Source organism: Leuciscus leuciscus, assembly GCF_965113295.1.
Source record: "Leuciscus leuciscus genome assembly, chromosome: 22".
Lineage (NCBI taxonomy): Eukaryota > Metazoa > Chordata > Actinopteri > Cypriniformes > Leuciscidae > Leuciscus > Leuciscus leuciscus.
The window spans coordinates 6,153,825-6,176,047 of NC_138746.1; the positions used below are offsets into that span (position 1 = coordinate 6,153,825).

Genomic DNA, 22,223 nt, shown 5'->3' on the forward strand with positions numbered 1-22,223 from the left:
AGTCAACACTTGTTTAGACTATTCTCATACATGCATATTTCTATAACCGGTGCTTCAAGCAATCTGGATTTGTTTTTACACACAGTATGAAGACTGATGAAGGCATATAACCTGAGAAGGGGAATGCCGTGTCACATTATTTTATGAGGTGTGTTCTGTAAAGGTGAAGCCTTTCTCATCTGTCAATATGTGTCTCTCTGCTTTCACCCTTTTATAGGAAACTTCTATTGAGGTCTTTGTAACGTATGTATATGTGTAGTATTTATTGCTGGTTTAACTTAAAAAAGTAAGTTACCTGGTTGCCTTAAAATTGTGAGTTCATTGCGTTAATAAATAGAAACTCAAAATATGAAGTTATCTGAAACACATGAATTATCTAAGTTGATTTGACCAAAAGATTAAAAGTTGTGATAACAAATCATGAAAATAATTTTTTACAGTGTGGGTAAAGTGGGACACTTTCTGGTAATTTGCCCTTACCCCTTCACCCAGTACTGTTCTGAATAGCTAAAGAGGGAAATACAGAGGGAAAAAGAGGAAATATACAAAAACCTGAGCGTCCCACTTACTGTCATGTTTGTGTTTGGACTTCCTCTGTGTTCATTGTTCAGTGCCACTCCTCCTTCATTAGTTCATTAGTTCATTTGGTTCAGCTGTGTTCTGTTAGTTACTATGGTTACTATCATTGAGTTTATTTGCCCACAAGGCACAAATGTGATTTTATGTGAAATGTGACACTTGTAACACAGCTGAACCTGCTGATATGCATCTGGGTTGTGTTTCCTTTCACACTGTTTGAAAACATAATTCATATTCAGTATTTTGACATTTAATCTGTTCATTCAATTGCAAAAATGTCATTTGGCCATCATGACCCCCAGGTTTTCCTCCTGAGACGCAGCCACAGACTTTTGTCCTCTGTAGAAGACATTATATTTTAGCAAATTTCTCTGAGACTATACATGTCCCAGTTCCTGTACTGTTTAATGTAGTGTAGTGTACTGGATGGACTGTAAGGAGCACATTCAGGGCTTTTCAGAGATATCAAATGCAGTGTGTAAAGTATTTGAGAAAATATATTAAGTTACTGTACTTCGGTATCTTTTTGCTTTTACTGGGTATCAAAGATATTAGCAACTTTTACTCTTTACTTGACTATATTTTTGAGCAAATGGACTCTTTACTCCAATATATTTGTGATAAGTATGCAATTACTTATATGGCACCTAACTTTTTCTGCAGCAGTTTAATTCTGCTACAAAAGAAGTGATATCGCCATCTATAAGGCATTGAAGGTACTATACTATTTTGTGTGTTTTGTACTCACCCAAACTTGTCAACAAGGCTACTTTGCATGAATGCAGGTAGTTTTGAATCGCAGGTGTTTCACCAGGGCTGTCCTTAGGCCAGTGCAACCGGTGTGACCACACCAGGCCCCGCGGCGAACGGGCCGAGGGGGACTATTTAATTTACATTATTTTGAAGATTACTTTTTGAAGGATATGGGTTTACTCATTCCCTTTCTGAGCACTTGAGCTTAACTGAGACTTTAGTGCTTGTAGACGTTTAAGAGGCTATTGTGTAAACCTTGATTTATTGCAATTTTGAGGTGTTCAGTTTTATTTAACTGTTATATGCTTGCTCTCCTTACAAATCACTGGTTTCTTGTTTTTCATTTAGGTCTTTTAGGTGTTGAGGACTAGTGCATCTTTGAGCCTATATTCAGTATGAGGAAAATAAATCACATTACTCAAGCCATATTGAAAGTTGTAACTTTTAATGGAGTCATTTTTGCTGCAAGATATCTGTACTTTTACTCAAGTATGGTTTTCAGGTATCTCTTTACACCTCTGGCCAAATGTTTGGAGGTTTGACCATGACAACTCCCTCTCCTTGCTCTTTAAAAAATGACTGACATTGACTAATGACTGAATTTCTCTCTTATGGAATAAAGATAATATTTAGTAATTATCATTTAAATCTGAATCATTTTCAAATAATTTGTCTTTTTTATTACATGTTGACAAAAAGCTCACCCCAATAACACATGAATATGCAATACGCCACTCTTTTTAATGCATGCAAATAATATTCAGCCAGATTCTGACAAATGCTTGTGCATTTGCATGGATCTGGCTGCTGGCAAAAATATTTTCATATCTTTTGAGAGCAAAGGCTTGCAGCATGTTTAGAGTAGATGTAGTAAGAGATTGAGAACTGCATGCAGCTGCAAAGCAGAATGTCAAAATCCTTTGATACCATTAATGCAGACTTTTTTGCACACACATTTTTATATGCATATATAAAAAATAAGTCATTTTTATTCTTTTAAAGGGATAGTTCACCTTCAAATTAAAATGTCATCATTTACTCACCCTGGTGTTATAATGCAGTATGCCATTCTCACATTTATTGACCACAAAAGGAGAATAAAAAATAAAAAAATCCACTTGAGCTCGTCCATATAATTGCAATTCGACCAGCATCAAGCTTTTAAAAAAAGAATGACAGAATGATCCCATGCGTCATGTACCTTATATACAGTTGTGGTCAGAATGAATGGCACCCCTGTTAAATATGATGTTCCTAGTCACCCTGGTGTGCTAAAGGTAAATATTAATGGGAACATACTTCAGATATATTTTACTCATAAAAATTCTAGGGGTGCCAATAATTGTGGCCAACGTGTTTTGCGATCAAAAGAATAAAGATTTATTTTTTACAGCCATTTTTGATCAGATTTAACAGGGGTGCAATTAATTCTGACCACAACTGTAAGTGTTCTGGGGCTATACAACAGGTTTTAGTGAAAAACAAACCGAAATTCTTGACCTTGGCCGTTGGTCTTCCCTGCATGTCTGCATGAGAGTCATGAGACTCTCCAGAAAAGCACACACGTTGTGAGAAGATTAACAAAAACACAATGAAATGAAACACAATGTCTAGAAATCTCAAAAAAGTATCTGTGTACTTTCTTCACTGAGTCAAATATCACCAGACTGGAACTCTGTTTGTCTGATGACAGTCAGAATGGCAGTTGACGGATGTGAACGCGATAACTTCTTGTTACGACAAACACAACGGATATATTCACGCCAGAGAAGAAGTTGGTTGAATTTCATGTTGTGTTTTGTTAATCTTGATTTCTCAGAACTCAGAACTTGTGAATGCTGTTCTCGGCGAGTCGGAGTGAACTGCGGCGCTGATAGACTCTCGCGAACGTGCACGTCGCACAGAAGACCAACGGCCAAGGTCATGAATTTCGTTAAATAAAACATTGAAATTTTACATTTTTTATTCCACTTGGAATAAATGACGTGTTGCAAGGGATCATTCTGTGATACTTTTTTAAATTAATAATAAATAAAAAAAAGCTGGCTGGTGGTCATGCTATTCACTGTCATTATATGAATTAAGCGGCCTTATAGGCAGTAGGTATTAGAAGAAACGCCAGGGTGAGTAAATTATGACATAATTTTCATTTTTAGGGTGAACCATCCCTTTAAGAGCCCCTCAAAAATTATTTGGACTCTATAAAACTTATAATAATAATATAATGAAATGTTAGCAATATATAGGCCTAGTGTGGCTTATCCCTTCTAAGATCCAACTATCCCATGCTAAATAGCCAAACCTTGACCCCTTGGCATTCAGCATATAGCCATATTTTGTCCAATCGAATGTTCTTTAAGATAAGAATGCCTCACCTTCCAAAAACACTTTCCTGTGCTGTGACTTGCTACAAAGTAGCATTGACATAACTCAACTAATGGCTATTGATTATTTAATCATAAAAGGGTGATGCCTTCTTTGAATCTTTGATATATCCTTTACATGTATCAGCACAAAAAAACTGTGCTTGTCGAGACATTTCATTTCATAGGGTTTCTAAAGATCTGTGAGTAGCATAACAGGTATGCGGATTAGCAGTGAAGAGATAGCTTTGAAAATGACTTTTGTACTTGGAATGTTTTTAAGTATGAGTTCACGTACATCCTCACCCTTAACACTGCTTGCAATATGTGCTTTAGGCGGTGTCTGTTGAGACAATGCAGGATTGTTAAGGCATGCACTTGAGAAATTACATCATATCCTTTGGCTCTCCGGTAGCCAAGTTCTTCTTTTTCTTTGGAAGGGAAGCATGAATTCATGGAACACAATGACATAACACAAGCCTTTGGTTCTTTACAAACATTGAATCAACAGTGCTTACTTTCTGATTAATGTAAGCTTGAGGTGTTTGTGTGCGGACTATACATCAATATAGCCTTATTAATGTTTGAGGAGCTGTCAAACATATAGCTGTTATATCAATAGAGGTATATTTGACAATGAGTTTTGAAAAATATTCAAGCATTTTGTTGTGAAGCACTTGGTGTAAGAGAGGAGGATCTTCTTCAGGTGGTGGGACTAATCGTACTTCATTGGCTAAGGTTAATCGTTTCCAGAGAGAAAAACCACAGACCTTCTGCCGTAGAAACGGCCGATGAGCTCTGATCTCATTTCAGGTGTTGTCTCTGTTGTCCAGGTCGACACTGGCATGTACATAAAGGTCATGCATTATACTGAAACTCTGCAAACAAGATAATAACAATAGCACTATGTGTATGTTGTCTTAGACCATTATGCTTTCAGATATATATAAGTATATGTCAAACAGGCAGAAACGTCATGCTCATTCAGCAAAAGTCCTTTCAGATGTTTGAACCAATTGGATTTTGAATGCAACTTCCAAATAAAGTATTGGTCTCTTTTGATAAGTTGCACAAGTGTTGTAGGTTTTAAAGTGCTGTTATTTTTTGTTAAACAAGGTGGTGGAAATTTGCACATTCAAATGTCTAAATTCGCCTTCAGAATGTGGAGGTTTTGCTTTAAACTGGAAAAAAAGAAAATCCTGTCATCATCTACCCGCCCCATTGAAAACTTTCCCCTTTATAACACAAAGGGGAATTTTGCATTGCATTTCAAGGAAAATGTTTAGTGATAGTGATTACTGACTGTTGAGTTAAGTTCAACATCCTTTCACTTTAAACTGTTTTTATTTCCAGAAAATGTGTTGATATATCTGTATAATGATTCATACTTTTATTTTGAGAAACACTAATCAGTTTTGTTCACGTATACTTTTTTCCCCCCAACCATTCTTTTTTTTTTTTTTTTTTTTTTACAGAAGTTACTCTGTTCCAGCCAAACAAGTTCACACAGGCTCATGTGACCCCATTATTTTATCTGCACTTGGATTGCACACACATACAAAATTTGTCTTATACAAAGAAAAAAATAATTGGTTATTCATTGATGACAGATGATATACGCCTACTGGACATACATACTGTTCATAGCAGTTGTAAATATGGTCTTGTCTAAGTCGCCGTGGGTCAGTGGAAGGGATGCCCACAATTCAGACCTACTTGTAAACTGGAACATGAATTGTTTGCTATTGAATTAGTCCAAGAGTTAAATTAAGAGCATTAAATTATTACTTGACTTTAATAATATGTATAGGCTAGCCTATATGTACAGTGGTTGTAGATCAGTGTTTTTACCGAGTGGGAGTTTTCCAGTGACCTCTGACTGACTGTATGTTCAACAAACACACATTCTCAAATGTATGTGCAATTGAGCTCCAGATCAAGTCTATGTTATCAGGAGGACCATGTGTTTATAGTTAAAGATTGACTATGACTGTGAATTATTAACTTGCATATAACCTACTCATATGGAAATCAAATCAATAATGTTATGGAATCAATCCTGTCATGAAATCTGCGTATCCTAACAACTTTCACTCTGAAACGTATGTAATTGAATTGTCTTTTGGAATAATGGAAAAAGCGCTTATTTTGAGCAGGAATAGATAATTCTCTTCACTTGCGAGCAAACACAAACAGGTTTTGTCTGCGTGTGTGTGTGTGTGTGTGTGCGCGCGCGCGAGTGTATGTTGGCCGAGGTGTGTGTTTTCCTCTTCTTCAACTGGAGTGAAAGTTAAGCGTCTGTCGTTCGACATGACAGTCTTATGAAGTCGATGAAGGGATTTCACACAGGGAATCAAGGACAATTGCGATTTAAATTGGTAAGTCGACTTTAAATGCATGTGAGGAAACTTTAACGCGTCATTAGGTTTCATAATCTGTACTTTTTTTTGCTTGGCAGTAAATTTGCGAAACTTGAGAGCTTCTCGATTTACGACGTCAAAATCTAACGGGGTGGCGTCGATCCTCATGGGAAAGAAAATATGTTTGTGATGAAGTTAACAATAGTGATTGTCTTTATATAAATACTAGAGAAAGATTTGGCAGATTTACTCCTTAAATGGTGGTCTCTCTGTTGTCGCGACACACCCAGAGATTGAAGCAGATGTGAGATACTCGATCTATTCAGATTCATTTCAGTGTCTGACTGATAATAACGCACAGGATTCGTGCTTTTCTAGTAGGCTAAGTTACTTGAAACTATTCAAATGATATTTGGTTTAGATTATTATTTACTTTGAAAATGATTTTACCTCCAGAGATTCTTTTACTTTACGTTTTAACTAAGCTTAAGTTACTTGAAGTCAATGTGGACTGAGAGAAATGGATACCGTGTTCGATTAGCCTATGTATTTTTTTAATATCCATATTGTAATTCACCCTTTAGACCGTTTATGTTCCAGGGACACACAAATAGGCCTATGCTTGATTTCTACTCTAAATGCGTTATTACCACTGATCTATCCAAATGTATTTATATAAAGGCCTACATTTATATAGATCCGTGGATATTACTACCAAAAAATACATTATAATAATGAATAATAATTAAAAGAAAAAGAGTTTGTGCCACTTTAGGTTATTTCTAAACATAAGACAAAATTTGTTGGTGGATTAGTACTGAAATCATATCATGTTATGACTTGTCTTATTATAATTTATGTAGTTTTAAGGTTTAAATATAATGTTAGACTTCTGGCTCTTTTTTTGCAACATTCATAGAGGTTAGTATCATACATTCTTAGTGATGTCATTGGATGACAAAACATTTAAAAACTCAAAGAAAAAAATGTTCTCCGTTGAAATAGATAATAGATATTAAGTCCTACATGTTTGCATTTGCAACAGTATTTTTATTTATTTTTTGGTTTTGTTTGTTTATTCAAAAATATGTGCATCACAATAATCTATGAACATGTTTACTTCTCGTGTAGGGGTGGGGGGCAGAGTGTTTGCCCTCATGTGGAATGAATGTTCATTACCATTTTTTTCTGATGCTAATTAATCTCTTAACTCCATTTGTCCAGGTGTAAATATGGCTCATCGTTCCCAGTGCTCCTCTTCCGGGGACAACCCCCTGGACCCCAACTACCTGGCCCCTCACTACCGTGAGGAATACCGTATGGCTATCGACGCCCTGGTTGACGCTGACTTGGATGGCTACTATGGGTTTCTTCAGAAAGTAAATGTGGTTGATTTCTTATCCCGTTCAGAGATTGAGTATGTCAGATGCATGGTGCAAGCTCCACATCAGACCGCACAACTAGAGAGGAGATGCATGGCTGAAGATGTAGATGGTTCTTCTGACACTTACTGGCCGGTACATTCAGACCATGATGCTCCGAACCTGGACTTGGGCTGGCCACAGCAATACAGATCTGTTGGACCAACTGAGGTCACTACATTGGTGAACCCGTCTGACCCCGAGATGCCCAGTATCAAAGAGCAAGTCCGCAGGATGATCAAGACTGCACAGCAAGTGAGTTTTGCATGCTGTCCAAGTGCACTAATAAATATTTTCTTATTACTGCATCACAGAAGTCAGTAAATGCGACTTAGTATTACGATAGATGTCTTACCTCATTAATCAGTGGTTTTAATTGCTTTGGTACTGTTTTCACAAGTAGGCCATACGAGGTTAGTACAAACAGCAAACTGGTCACACTAGTTTCACAGCTGGTCTTTCATTCTAAGCTTGACAATGACAGCTATTATGCACTTATTAGGATTGTAGTTTCTATTGACATCTTTGGTTTAAATACACAACCAAATGATCTTTTTTCAATTTAGACATTTTAACTACTGGTTAATTCAGTTACAAGCGATACAAGCTTATTGTCTCAAATTGCCTAAAGGTGCTGAATATAAGATTTTGATTTTATGCCAAATTGACACAAGATCTGTATTGTATCTTCATGAAAATGTTGCAATCAATGAAGGCATGAAATGGTTGTTATTACATGCACTCTTGCCTGCAGTGATGCCATTCACACTATACTTCTATACTGTAAAAGTATTATGCAAATTGTGCAGATTTGTTTTCTTTTCAAAAATGTTCTTATATTAAATTTGCTCTTGAGGCAGTTTGAGATTCAGATTGGGGTGATTTAATTTGGCAGTCTCTTTCATGATTGAACTTTTGCCTAATATAAAATAGACTGGGTGCCTTCATTGTTGACTATGTTGTAAACCGAAGTCTCTAAGTAAACATAAAAGCAGACAGTGTTGTCTGCCTTCCAACTTCATCTGATAGTCACCTCTTTGTCATTTATGTCTGGTTATTCTGCTGGAAACATGAAATGTTGACACTTTACAAGCACACATGGTAATCAAACCATTTGAATTATCTATACAATATTCAAAATAATTGAAATGAAGTCCGTTTAAAAACTGCTTAAACGTTTGAAGAAAAAAAAAAGCACGGTATTTTTAAGGTTGTATTAGATAATTAATACTAAAAGTATGTTCTTGTGAAAGCTCTTGTAATTAAAAACAAACTCATTCTGACATTGCAATGCATGTTGTTGTTTTTTAAACTTGATATACTGTATATGATAATATAAGTTTTATTTCTTGTTCTAGGTTATCGCTGTGGTGATGGATATGTTTACAGATGTTGACATCTTTGCTGATATCCTTGGTGCAGCAACACGTGGTGTGGCTGTTTATATTCTTCTTGATGAACTGAATGCTCAACATTTCGTTTCGATGGCGAACAACTGTAGGGTGAATCTGGATGAGATAAAAGTAGGTACTTTTTTTATTTGATTGTTACAAATCAGTACAAATTCATTAATATACATTTTGCTTGCAGTTCATGCGGGTAAGAACTGTGTCTGGAAGTACCTATTCCTGCCGCTCAGGAAAGACATTTAAAGGTCAGATGATGGATCGCTTTATACTAGTAGACTGCAGAGCTGTTTTAAGTGGCAACTATAGGTAAGTGCATTTTACTGTTTAACAGTTCTCTATAAATTCATACTTTATATGTTTTGTTTTAGTATATGTTGTGTTTAATCAAGGTGTCCATAAAATATGTGTTGGATAATACAATTTCTCACTTTGTGTTGCAGCTTCATGTGGTCTTTTGAGAAGATACATCGCTGTCTTGCTCATCTGTTTCTGGGACAGCTTGTGACCACCTTTGATGAAGAGTTTCGGATTCTGTATGCCCATTCAGAGCCACTGGTTGTTGAAAATGTTTTGGCAAATATGCCACACTATGCTGGGGAACCTGAAGGCTACTACAACACAGAAAAGACCCACATGTTTAACAGACAATATCCAACTATGGGCATGGAATGGGCTGAACGTACTGGAGAAGACCAAATGAAAGTGGGTCAAACATTTTTACCCTTTAGGAGTGAATCCATCCACAGTGCAGCAGAAGCAAATCCTCCTGTTCAGAGGCACATGAACCTGCATGCTGATCAACCATTTAGAGGGGACCATCAATCTATAGAGCATGGAAGGCAAATGAGAGGACCAACTGAAATGGTTGGCTTCAAAAGGAATAGCTACGGACATATACCTGATTATGAATACTTGCCTCCTCAAAACATTCCAATAATGAGAGGAAAACAGTACGTGGAGGGAGCTGTGCTCCAGGGCAGTCACTTTGCAAAGGAACCTCATATTTACCAGGGAGCTGAATTTCAATCTGGTTATGACATGTATGGGAAGCCTAGAGGCCAAGGCCACCACATTGATCAGTTTACAGGATCTGGCTACCCTCATGAGGGAGATGAGGCTGAACCAACTGGAGCTTATGACCATGTTCAAAGATACCTGCAGTCTCAATCTGCTATGGAGGAAGGACATGGTCCAAGAAATGTATTGTCACCTGTGCAGTCCAATATTAAGAGACATAACATGGGTCAGTCTTATACCTGTCAGAGCTCACCAAAACAACCAAACCTGCCGGAACAGAAACGTTTCTTTAATGTAAACCACAAACCACAGGATATGAGTCAAAAGCAAGGCATGCGAGACTGGAGGATCAGCTCATACCTTAGTGCATATGATGATGCAGGAGAACTTGATTTAGCTGAACTTGAAGGATCCAGCACATGTGATGATGTTCCATGTTTTACACAGGAAGCTCCTTGTGGTCCTGTACGTCCAGAACTTAGACCAGGAAACAGAGAGTTTAACAGGATACCTTCACCTAGGGAAAATCCCTTGTTTGTCCAGATTCAGAATAATTCTATTGTGCCTGACAGTTCAGTTAATCATCCAACAGACTTATCACAAATAAATATCAAAACAACACCAACATCAACTTCAGAGTCTTCTTGCACCACTGAGGGTGACAAAGTGGAGGTGACGCAGAATAGAAAACCTAAAGAGACAAACCGGATTAGTGAAGACTTCCTCAGGAAGAAACCCAGCCGACCTTTACAAAGGAGTTCCAGACTGAGACACTCACTGATATTCAGTTCAAATTTGGAGTTGCATACGTCAGATGAGATGAAAGATACTGTGGGAGAAAAAGATGGGGATGAAGCTTCAAAACATTTAGCTCGTGTGTCACACATCTTGGACAAAAGGAAGACTGGTTCTTCATTTCAACCATTTCAGTGGAGCGATTTTGTAAAGTCAAACACATTTGATAACTCTGACATAGAGTCTGCACAACCTGAGGATGAACTGAACAAATTGGGTGAAAATTCTGAATTAGATAAGGTTGAAAACTCCCCAAATCTCTGTCCTCTGCAAGAAAAAGACCAGCTTCAAACAGCAGTTCCTGAAAGAAAAAGCCAAAGGGATGAATGCCCATCTAATCTATTGCAAAAGTCATCTTCTTTCATAGATATGAATGACCCTGACTCTAGACTGAGGTATTTCAAAGAGTTGGCAGCCAAACGCAAACTTGCAGCAGCAAAGGTTTCTCAGAGCAATCCGGTGAAAGCCACCCAGAAATTTGCTCTATCAGAAAAACCTTCCACTAATGACGCAGATAAAAATGCTGGACCTTTTTTCAAGACCACAGAAACTACACTCAAGTCAAAAAATACCACTGTCCCAGCACCAGAGATCAAAGAAACCCGTGAAGACACCAAATATGAGGAATCAAGTAAAGACATCCCCCATAGAGCTACTGATGCTGAAAAAATTAGATTTAAGAAAAAACTTGCTGAAGAATCTAGCTCAAATTTAAAAAAAAATAAAAAAGACACTGATCCAACTCTAAAACCTGTTGAAGAGGTAAGAACAGTATCTATAGCTAAAAATCTGACATCCCCAATTTTAAACAGTTTTGCTCAAAAGCCTTCCTGTGCTTTGTCTGGTAAGTCCTCCGATCCTTGCATGAGTTCATCCTCAGAACCTTGCTCAAAAAACTCCCTTTCTACAGCCAGTGCTACATTGGAGGTGCAAAATCAAGTAGAATCTGTTGCATTCAATACTCCCTCAACAGAATCTGGCCTCATCCAATTTCACAGTCCAAAAGAAACAGACCACTCCCATGCTGTTCTGACAGGGAGTTGTCTGCCTGTAAAGTTACCACAGACAAAGTGTATGTCACCATTAAGCACAACTATTGCACAGAGCTCACCCAATATTTCTAGCTCATGCTCTGATAATGTATCTCTAGATTTTAATTCAAAACCAAACCTTGCAATTGTAGATACTAGTGTATCCTCAAATCCTGACCACATATATGCAGTTCCCTCCCCAGTGAGGGAAAGTGGGCCTTCCCAAAAACCTACTTCAACGGATGGAGACTCTTCTCAACACCCTCCCACATCAGAGACAGGCTGTTTACAGCAGCTTACTGCATTGAGAGAGGAATCTTCTCAGCATCCCACTGCTACAGAAAGTGAAACATCACAAAACTTCCCCATCAAAACAGTAGCAGATGCTTTCCAACAGCCAATTGTAACAGAAAGTGAATCATCACATCATTGTACTGCAAATGAAACAGCCTCCTCCCAACAGCCTACTGAAACAGGGGAAGACTCTCAACTCCCTGCTAAAAATGGGACAGACTTTACCCAAGACTCCAATGTAGCAGAAAGTGAAATCTTCAAACAACTCCCTGTAATGGGGACAGACCCAGCAAGAAATGAACCTTCCCAACAGTGCATTGCCACATCTTCAGACTTTTCCAAACACTCCCTTGCAATGAGGGCAAACTCTTCCCAACTCCCCTCTGCAGCAAAAATTGACTTTTCTCTGCAGTCCACTGCATCAGTGGTAGACTCTTCCCAACACCACACTCCAAAAGAAAGTGAACTTTACCCCAAACCCACTGCAACAGGTGCAGAACCTTTCAAACAGACTACTCCATCAGCCACAGACCCTTCCCAGCCGTCCACTGATACAGTCACAGACTCTCCTGAACCACCTTCTGTAATAGAGACAGGTTCTTCTCAAAAGCCCATTGCAATGGAAACAGACACTTCTCAGCAGTCCACAGCATCAGTTGTAGATGCCATCCAACAGCCAACTTCATCAGGGGCAGACACTCCCCAAAACCACACTGCAATAGAATGTGAACTTTCCCCAGAACCTTTCAGACAACCACCTGCATTGGGAGCAGGCTCTTCTCAAAAACTCACTGCAATAGAGACTGATTCTTCTCAAAAGCGCATTGCAATGGAGACAAACACTTCTCAGCATCCCACTGCAACAATCACAGACTCTTCCCAGCACCCCACTGCAACAATCACAGACTCTTCTCAACATCCCACTGCAACAGAGACAGACCCTTCCCAGCATCCCACTGCAACAGTCACAGACTCTTCTCAACATCCCACTGCAACAATCACAGACTCTTCTCAACATCCCACTGCAACAATCACAGACTCTTCTCAACATCCCACTGCAACAATCACAGACTCTTCCCAGCAGCCCACTACAACAGTCACAGACTCTTCCCAGGAGCCCACTGCAACAATCACAGACTCTTCCCAGCAGCCCACTACAACAGTCACAGACTCTTCCCAGGAGCCCATTGCAACAATCACAGACTCTTCCCAGCAGCCCACTACAACAGTCACAGACTCTTCCCAGGAGCCCATTGCAACAATCACAGACTCTTCCCAGCAGCCCACTGCAACAGTCACAGACTCTTCCAAGGAGCCCATTGCAACAGTCACAGACTCTTCCCAGCAGCACACTGCAACAGTCGCAGACTCTTCCCAGCAGCCCACTGCAACTGAGACAGACCCTTCCCAGCAGCCCACTGCAACAGAGACAGATTCTTCCCAGAAGACCACCACAACAGCCACAGACTCTTCTCAACATCCCACTGCAACAATCACAGACTCTTCTCAGCATCCCACTGCAACTGAGACAGACCCTTCCCAGCAGCCCACTGCAACAGTCACAGACTCTTCTCAACATCCCACTGCAACAATCACAAACTCTCCCCAGCATCCCACTGCAACAGTCACAGACTCTTCCCAGCAGCCCACTGCAACAGTGTCAGATTCTTTCCAGCATCCCACTGCAACAGAGACAGACCCTTCCCAGCATCCCACTGCAACAGTCACAGACTCTTCTCAACATCCCACTACAACAGTCACAGACTCTTCCCAGCATCCCACTACAACAGTCACAGACTCTTCCCAGCAGGCCACTACAACAGTCACAGACTCTTCCCAGCAGCCCACTGCAACAGTCGCAGACTCTTCTCAACATCCCACTACAACAGTCACAGACTCTTCCCAGCATCCCACTACAACAGTCACAGACTCTTCCCAGCATCCCACTGCAACAGTCGCAGACTCTTCCCAGCAACCCACTGCAACAGTCGCAGACTCTTCCCAGCAGCCCACTGCAACAGTCACAGACTCTTCCCAGCAGCCCACTGCAACAGAGACAGATTCTTCCCAAAAGACCACCACAGACTCTTTGCATCAACCCATTGCAAAAGAGACTGATTTGTCCCAGCAGCTCACTGTAACCGAAAGTGAATCATCTCAGAACTCCACTAAAATGACGGTAGACACTTCCAAACATCTTATTGAAACAGAAAATGAATCCCTTCAATACATCACTGCAACAGAGTCTTACTGTGTGAATGAGAAAAAGAAAAAAGATGATAATTTATCCAAAGCTTTCAACAAACCCATTCCAGATGCTAACAGTACTCAGGCAGACAATAGCATATCTCAAATTACAGTCATTATAGACTTAAGTTCCACAGCTGAGCTTTCCCAAACTGATACTGTTCCACCTTGTGATAGCCAAGTGGAACTAAACAAAACACAAGCATTGACCAAACCATGTATAACTCCTATGGTAAAAGACACAGGCAGTGATGCTTTAACTAGTCTCAATTCAGTGGAGGTGAGCTCAACTCAGCCTCAAGATTCACCAGAGCTTTGCCTGTACTCAAATGAGATTAACTCAACTCAGAGAATCACACAATTAAAATCTAGCATATCATCAAACCCAGTGGAATCTAGTTGTCTAAATGACCAAAAACTAGATGAGTGCCAAAAGAATGAGACCATTACAGGGCAATCTCAGAGGCATGACACTTCAGCTATAGCTGAAGGGCCCAAGATAACTCAGACAGAGGTTTCTACAACCCTAGACCCTAAACAAACAACACCAGAGGTGGAAAACTCTGTGACTAACTTTGCAGAGGTGTCAGAAAAATCAGATTTGACTGTACACAGTAATTCAGAAAATCAGTCTTCTGTTGCAAAAAATCCAAAATCAATCATGTCCGCCCATCAGTTATCTACTGCAAATGTTATTTCGTGCAGCAACCTTAGAGATGACACTAAAGTTCTTTTGGAGCAAATTTCAGCAAAGAACCAAAGCAGATCATCCCAGTCTAAGCAGACTCTTGCTGCACCCAATGAAGCCAAAGAGGGTGAGGTTAGCTCTGCAGATAAACTGCTTTCAAAATTTTCGGGAAGGCCCTGGTCCTCCAAGACTACACCAGAAGAAAAGGACATGTTAATACAGAAGATGGAGAAAATGAGGAAAGAGAGGAAGGTCTACAGCCGTTTTGAGGTACATTGTAGAATTTGTTCATAAATTTCAAAATGTTCAGTCATATTGTTTGTGAATGTGGGTGTGTTTTTTAAATTGTTCTGAAAATATTCTAGTAGGTTCAGTGTTGTTATGTTTAAGTCATGTTTTAAATTTACATTTACTTGTATTACTCATGCATTTGTATTTGGTGTTTTCACAGGCCTCATAACTTAAACCATTGGACGAGTGGCTCAAGTAAAGGAACAATACGAGGGAAGCGATTTTGTTGTCTTACCTCAAAACTGTGAACTTGCACTGATTATACCAAAGATTGCTGCCTATATTGAGAGGATCGAAATCCCTGTAAGACTTACCAGATGAACTGCCTGACAAAAAACAGGAACACATCCCTTACCAGCTGGAATAAGCTTTCGATAGAGCAGGTATTTCCCATTGTGTGTGTGTATAGCTGTGAAACGTATTTCTGGATCTTTTGTAATTATCGGATTTCTGTATCCAGAAATTGTGATCGATAAGAGTTGTTTACCAAACAGTAAGTTGCGTGTTATTGCCAGGAGCAAGGAGCAGGGTTTTTTTTTACGTCTTCAAGATCGTTCCAATACTGCTCCAACATGTTAACAGACTAGTGTTCTTGTTTCAATACAGCATGAAACTTTTCTCCAAGTATTTTTTTTCTTATTTTTTTTCTTCATTTAATACAATTATCTTGTGCCCAGATGTTTGTGCTATTAAAAAACAAACATTGAAAGAACTTAAAAGTGGATCTGTAACTGGGCACACATTTTTTCTATGTAGTTTACTTGAAATCTGTTCATTTTGGATAAAACTGTTTGCTAAATGATTAAATGTAAATGTAAATAGAAAACATGGAACAAAGTGGAGCTGGAGTGGAATGATAACAGGATGCTTTGAGGAGGGAAAGGGGAAATTGTTCATTCACATACTGTGGCCAGAGAACAGGAAATGATGTTCCACTGCTTCCAATGCATAAGTGTTTACTAGTCCATTTTTTAAAGATGTAAAATACATTATGTTGGTTTATGTTGATGCACGATGGAAACACTTAAAGCACGTAGACATGAGTCCAGGAAACATATTGTTAAGCGTGAATACAACAGTTTCTCAGTAACACAAAACGCTAAAGTAAGAATTGCGGAAAAAATGTTCTTGTGCAGTTAGATGAAATGTGCAATATTGTGAGTTTTGCATGAGATATTGATATTGATTTGTTTTAATTGTAAAATCTGTTTGTCAACAACTGTCAATGTAGTGAGACTGCCTCTGCCGATGTGTAGAGAACCAATAATGACTGTTACATGTTGCCACTCGTTTCCAAATGTTGTGTTTGAATCATGTTTAGAACAAAGTAAGGTCTACACTGACATGATAATAAAATAAAACTAGGACACAAGACGTGTTCTTCAAATATCATTATGCCCTTGTGTGTTTTGTGTCCTCTATTCGTCAGAATAGTAATGAACTAAAACGGTAAGGGATTTATCACACAGACAGAAAAATATGTTCATAAATCTTCTGATGAAAGGAAAGTTAACACAATGTTTAATGTGTAATCATTCCCCTTTAATACTATTATAGTAGGCTATTGTAAGTGGGAACAAACAAATAGTTGACCCAAAAGTCATCATTTACTCGCTGTCATGTCATTCAATCCAAACCTGTATGACTTCCTTTCCTCTCTGGAACACAAAAGAAGATATTCTGAAAAATGTCTCTCTTTTTCTTTTGCCCGTGCAATGAACGTCAGTAGGGGCCGGTGTTGTTTTGTTCCACTATTATATATATATATAAGTCATCCAAATAATATGGCAGTGAATAGAGACTATAGACCATAATACATCATGGTAAAAAAAACTACTTTGTGTTGAGTATCACTTTTGCTTTCAAATAGACTTGAGTTTCGGAGTGTGCTTACTTAACTTTGTGACATCACTGATCTATAATTAGCTTCTTAGGCAGTTTGAGTCATTCTGCAAAATATGTTAGCCATGCAGTTAAGCTTAAATTCGACTTTACAAAACCAAACAACAGAGCATACTTTTTTTAGCCCATGATAATTTTACTGTGGGTGAAAACGTTATGTCACCAGAAAAACACAGAGCCCTTTGTGAAGATTTGCACTTTTATAACACCATGTCAAAATAGCTTGTCAGTTTAGGCTAATCTCTCAATACAAGCTTTTCTTCTCACAAATCTGAATTAGTTCCCCTGGCTTTTCCTAGTCTTTTGCAGCTCATATAACAGTAGAGAGCTCGGTTGATAGTGATGAGTTTTGGATGTCAGCAACACACTATATGACTGCAGACATGACTGGCATTTTGAAGAAATTTTACCACATTGTTGCTTTCAGCTGGTATGCGTTTGTTATTCAGTCTATTTATGCGAAAGGTGATTCAGAACTGCCACCTGGGATCTTTGTCTATGGCGGACCCTGGAAATACCTAACATTTTTAAACCTGGTAAGTTTGGTACTTTACATCAACTTTCTTAGTCTTTTGGATAGTACTGGAGGTTGCTTGTAAATGTGGTTAACGTTTATTCCTCAGGTCTTACAGATGGTGTTTTTTGCAATGGCATCTGTGAATGACCTTCAGCCTGTGGGGAAAGGCTCAAAAATATCATTTCTCTGCCTCTGCAAGGATTTGCTCTTTTCCGTCTTTGTGTTTCCAGTGGGAATGGTGAGTGTGACTTTTTTTTCCAGAACTGCTTTAGATGAAATTTACTAATTTAATACAGTTTTTTTTTATTCGCTTTGGTACTATTTTCACACGTAAGGTGTACATTTTAAAAACTCTTAGTACAAAAATCCAAACTGATTACACTTGTAACACAGCAAGTCATTCTTTCGAAACCTGATCCCATGCTTTCATTACAGTTGTACTCATTTCAGTCCACATAATCATTGTTTCAATCACAAGATTGTTGTAATATGTAATGAGAACATTTGGTTTGAACAGTATGATCTTCTTTCAATTTAGTACTTTTAACAATCAGTTCATTCAACAGCAAACAATGCAAGATACATGTTTCAAATCACCATTGTTGCTGAAATAATTACAGTAATACAGGCTACAGTTGTCACATTAGAAGTAATTGAATCCATAATGTTTGTAATAGTATCTATCCAGTGTGTTATCAAAAGGTGTGATGAAGTACAGCCATGAGGTTCTGTGCTATAACAGAGTTGGCTGGCAATACAGTAAATGATTTCACTCTATACCATTTGACTGAATCTATACAGTAGTGGACCTTTACAGATGAAGGTTGAGTTACAGTAATGTGGCAGTCTCTACCATGGTAATCTGTTTACAATATCGCAAACATACTGTAATGTAAAATGCTGTATTTGATGCCGTATGTCTCCCTTCTTCTGATGCATCTCTGATCAATCTGATGTTTTACAGTCATTGACTGTTTCCTCTCCCTTATTCTCTATTCTGCTTTACAGTATTTGCAGAAATGGCAAATTTCTCTGTATCTTTCTCTCTCTCTCTCTCTCTCTCTCTCTCTCTCTCTCTCTCTCTCTCTCACACACACACACACACACACACACACACACACACACACACACACACACACACACACACACACACACACACATGCGTGTGCACACACTTTGAACATAGTGGTGGTTATAAATCACTTATGTAAAAAGGATTCATTACATTTGGTTATCCATATCAGAAATTGCAGACAAGTTCTATAGAAACTGTGTATTGAATCAATATCTATAGAAATCTATAGGTGTACCAAATGATTCATGGATTAACCATTAAGATCAGTTGGATTAAATAATAGACACATGTATTAAACTGAACAAGAAGAGATGCAAATCAAAAGTTTGATAGTAAGAGCTTTATGAAAGGCAGTGACTGTGAATGAAACATTTATGTAGATGAAACACTTATTTTGTTTTGTGAGAAGGATACTTTGTGATTTTGTGTATTGTGCTAACACAATTGGAAGCATAATGAAATGGTTAAAAAAAGTGCACTTTTGATGATCTGTTGTGATATTAGCACTATGAGTTTTGAAAATGTACACCTAACTTGTGAAAATAGTACCAAAGCGAATAAAAAAAACTGTAATTGATGATCTTTACAACAGAACTGAATCAACACTGAACTGACTGTTGCTAATGCATAATTTTCCTGTTATCACTATGAAGTTGCTTTGAAACAATCTGTATTGCGCTATATTGCCTAAATAAAGGTGACTTGACTTGACCAATAGAAAACAGGCAAATGGTGTCATAGAACAAAACTGATGTCCTATATAGTATTTGATCTTGTATTTGATGTGCTTCACTTGGTGAGAGTGAGTTGTGCCAGTCATCTAGAGTTTTTATAGTGCTGCAAATTAATATTTGTGATTGTCAGGATCATTCTGTTGTTTTTTGTTTTTAAAACAATATATAGACCAAACCATAAATGATAGATAGATAGATAGATAGATAAATAGATAGATAGATAGATAGATAGATAGATAGATAGATAGATAGATAGATAGATAGATAGATAGATAGATAGATAGATAGATAGATAGATAGATAGATAGATAGATAGATAGATAGTGAGTGAGTGAGTGTGCACCATCTACTGGTGATTAATGTTAAATGCCTTAAAGCTTTAACCTGTTATCCAGTAACCCCACTTTTGAAAAATCCCCAGAAATGGCATTCCCAAACTAAAATAGATACAGTTCATGAACCCTTTCCACTAAAAGCACAAGTATGATCTCATTTGAAAGCTGACACTTGCCAGTTTATTGTAAATTTAGAATTAATTATTGTCATAATGAAATACATTTTTATAAATAGCTTCAAAGTTTTGTAAAGTTATTCGAAATTTATTTTTATGAAATATCTTCATGAAAATAAAATTGAATCTCAATCTAGAAATGCACTGCAGATAAAGCCACATGTCTGACCATGTTACATTTAAAATCTGAAGATGATAAGTCGAAAACTCTGTATTTAGTTAAATGTTTTTCAAGATCATTTCTATGACTTTATTTTGATTAGACTCTAAAATGCAAACTGATGTTTATTGTCATCTTCTAAGCATCCATTCAGTCTATTGTCTCTATTGTTTTGAGGTGCAAACGAGCCCCATTCAGCCTCAGTCTCCCCTGCACACATCCACACCTCTCCGGCCTGGTTATGGCTCTAAATATTCTTTTATTTTGACTAATTGTTTTATTACATAACTCCTGACACAAATTAATACATAACTGTCACTATAAGTTTCTCAGAATAAAATAGTGGTCAAATACTGAAACTTGAGTCTTATATCTTTATAATGATGTACAGTTTGTCAAGGTAATAACATTAAATCTGATAGTAACTTTGAACTATTTAAACATAGAACGATTCAGAGTGCGTCGGCGTCCTCGTAAAGGCTAACAGGGTTTAAGTATTAAATAATCACATTACACGTGAATCATTACAAAATCTGTGTATTTGTTATTTTTAATGGGTTTTTAATGTTTGTTCTTGTTTGTCTTAAGTTTGTAGTTCTGCTGTTTTGGCTGATTTTTGCCTATGACCGACAGCTAGTCTATCCAGCTTCAATTGACAGCTTCTTCCCTCAATGGTTGAATCATTCAATGGTTTGTTATCTATTCTTTCGAATAACTTTTTTTAAATATATGTCAATTAAACTATTCACATTCACAACTATTCACAACAACTGTCTAATACTAGTCACTTTGTATGTTTGATTTTCAGCACACTCTTGTTCTCCCAATCTTGTTTGGTGAGATCCTGTTGGAGCCACATATCTACCCGAAAACTAGAAATGGTTTAGCAGCTTTGGGATTTGTTGGTCTCGCTTACCTAGGATGGTGAGAATGTCTTGTGTTTGTTTTAGGGATATACTGATGATTTGAAACTAAACAGATTATGTTGGTGTGACTCCACTAGTCATGAAACTTGATTTTCTCATGCTTTAGACACATGATTCATATATATATATATTTCTTTTTCAGGATTGTTTGGGTGTATCTAACAGTGGGAATCTGGGTTTACCCTATACTGGGACTGTTCAGCAGCTCAGGATTGACCATCTTCTTCTTTCATAACATGCTTGTTGTGTCGTTGCTGTACTTACTGGGCCAAACTCTGAACCATAAAGTTTGGGGTAAGAAAATAGTTTTATTTTCATCTATTGGAAAATTTGTGAGTAATGTTGATGCTAAATACTTCACCAATACCAATATACCTAATAGTCACTTTTACTTAATTTCACAGGGAAAGAACTTCTAAAACGTACAAGAACATGATGAGTCAGAAGGAAGTGTTTATCAGACTGAAACATATGGCACATGATTCCTTATAAACTTGTTCCTTGTTTCAGCCCTATGAATCTCTGGTATGAACCAGCTCCAAGTGCTTTGAATTATGTCTGCAGTTGCATGATCAGTTTTGTATATTTTGTATATGACCATTCATTTTCTGCTAATGCAAATTTGACACTATAGTGCGCATCTGTGATATACTGTATGTCATACACATTTCTGGGAACTTGCCACTGGTAAAAAATAATAAAGCTGGTGTCTTCTAACATTTACGGAGCAAGTTATTTAACAGAATCAAAAAGTGTGTGAAAATGAAGTGCTGTTTACAATCTTTGTTACTGCAACTTTCAGAACAATTTGCAAAAATACAGCTCAACATGACTTTGTAAATTTGCAGTATATAGCTTTATATCGAAACATATGTTGAACTAAATTGCTTCAGTTCATTTTAGATCTGTTTTTCATTCTAAGCCAATGTGGGTGACAATGGCAAATATGTTCTGTACATTTCACATAGGAATATTTTTAAAGGGACAGTTCAACCAAAAATGAAAATTCTGTCATCACTTACTCACCCTCATGTTGTTCCAATCCTGTATGAATTTATTTCTACTCTTGAACAAAAAAGAAGATATTTTGAAGAATATTGGTAATCAAACGGTGGACGGTAGACATTAACTTCTATAATATGGAGAGAAA

General features: G+C 37.7%; 2 protein-coding genes across 3 annotated transcripts; both read left to right on the plus strand.

Moving 5' to 3' along the window:
* The first annotated feature begins 5,779 nt into the window (after positions 1-5,779).
* Positions 5,780-16,640, plus strand: fam83ha (family with sequence similarity 83 member Ha). Its single transcript, XM_082153253.1, has 6 exons — positions 5,780-6,073; positions 7,280-7,731; positions 8,835-8,999; positions 9,067-9,191; positions 9,326-15,227; positions 15,409-16,640. Exons 2-6 carry the CDS (start codon positions 7,288-7,290, stop codon positions 15,415-15,417), a joined length of 6,645 nt encoding a protein of 2,214 aa, XP_082009379.1. The 5' UTR covers positions 5,780-6,073; positions 7,280-7,287; the 3' UTR covers positions 15,418-16,640.
* Positions 16,641-16,785: 145 nt separating this feature from the next.
* On the plus strand, positions 16,786-22,204 carry LOC309486230 (androgen-dependent TFPI-regulating protein). 2 transcript variants are annotated; one of them, XM_082153494.1, is made up of 6 exons: positions 16,786-17,686; positions 17,774-17,905; positions 20,736-20,837; positions 20,956-21,071; positions 21,216-21,367; positions 21,478-22,204. In XM_082153494.1, exons 1-6 carry the CDS (start codon positions 17,504-17,506, stop codon positions 21,507-21,509), a joined length of 717 nt encoding a protein of 238 aa, XP_082009620.1. In that variant the 5' UTR covers positions 16,786-17,503; the 3' UTR covers positions 21,510-22,204. The 2 variants fall into 2 exon arrangements, with proteins under 2 accessions (XP_082009620.1, XP_082009619.1); XM_082153493.1 differs by having other exon boundaries at positions 21,216-22,204.
* The last annotated feature ends 19 nt before the right edge of the window (positions 22,205-22,223 follow it).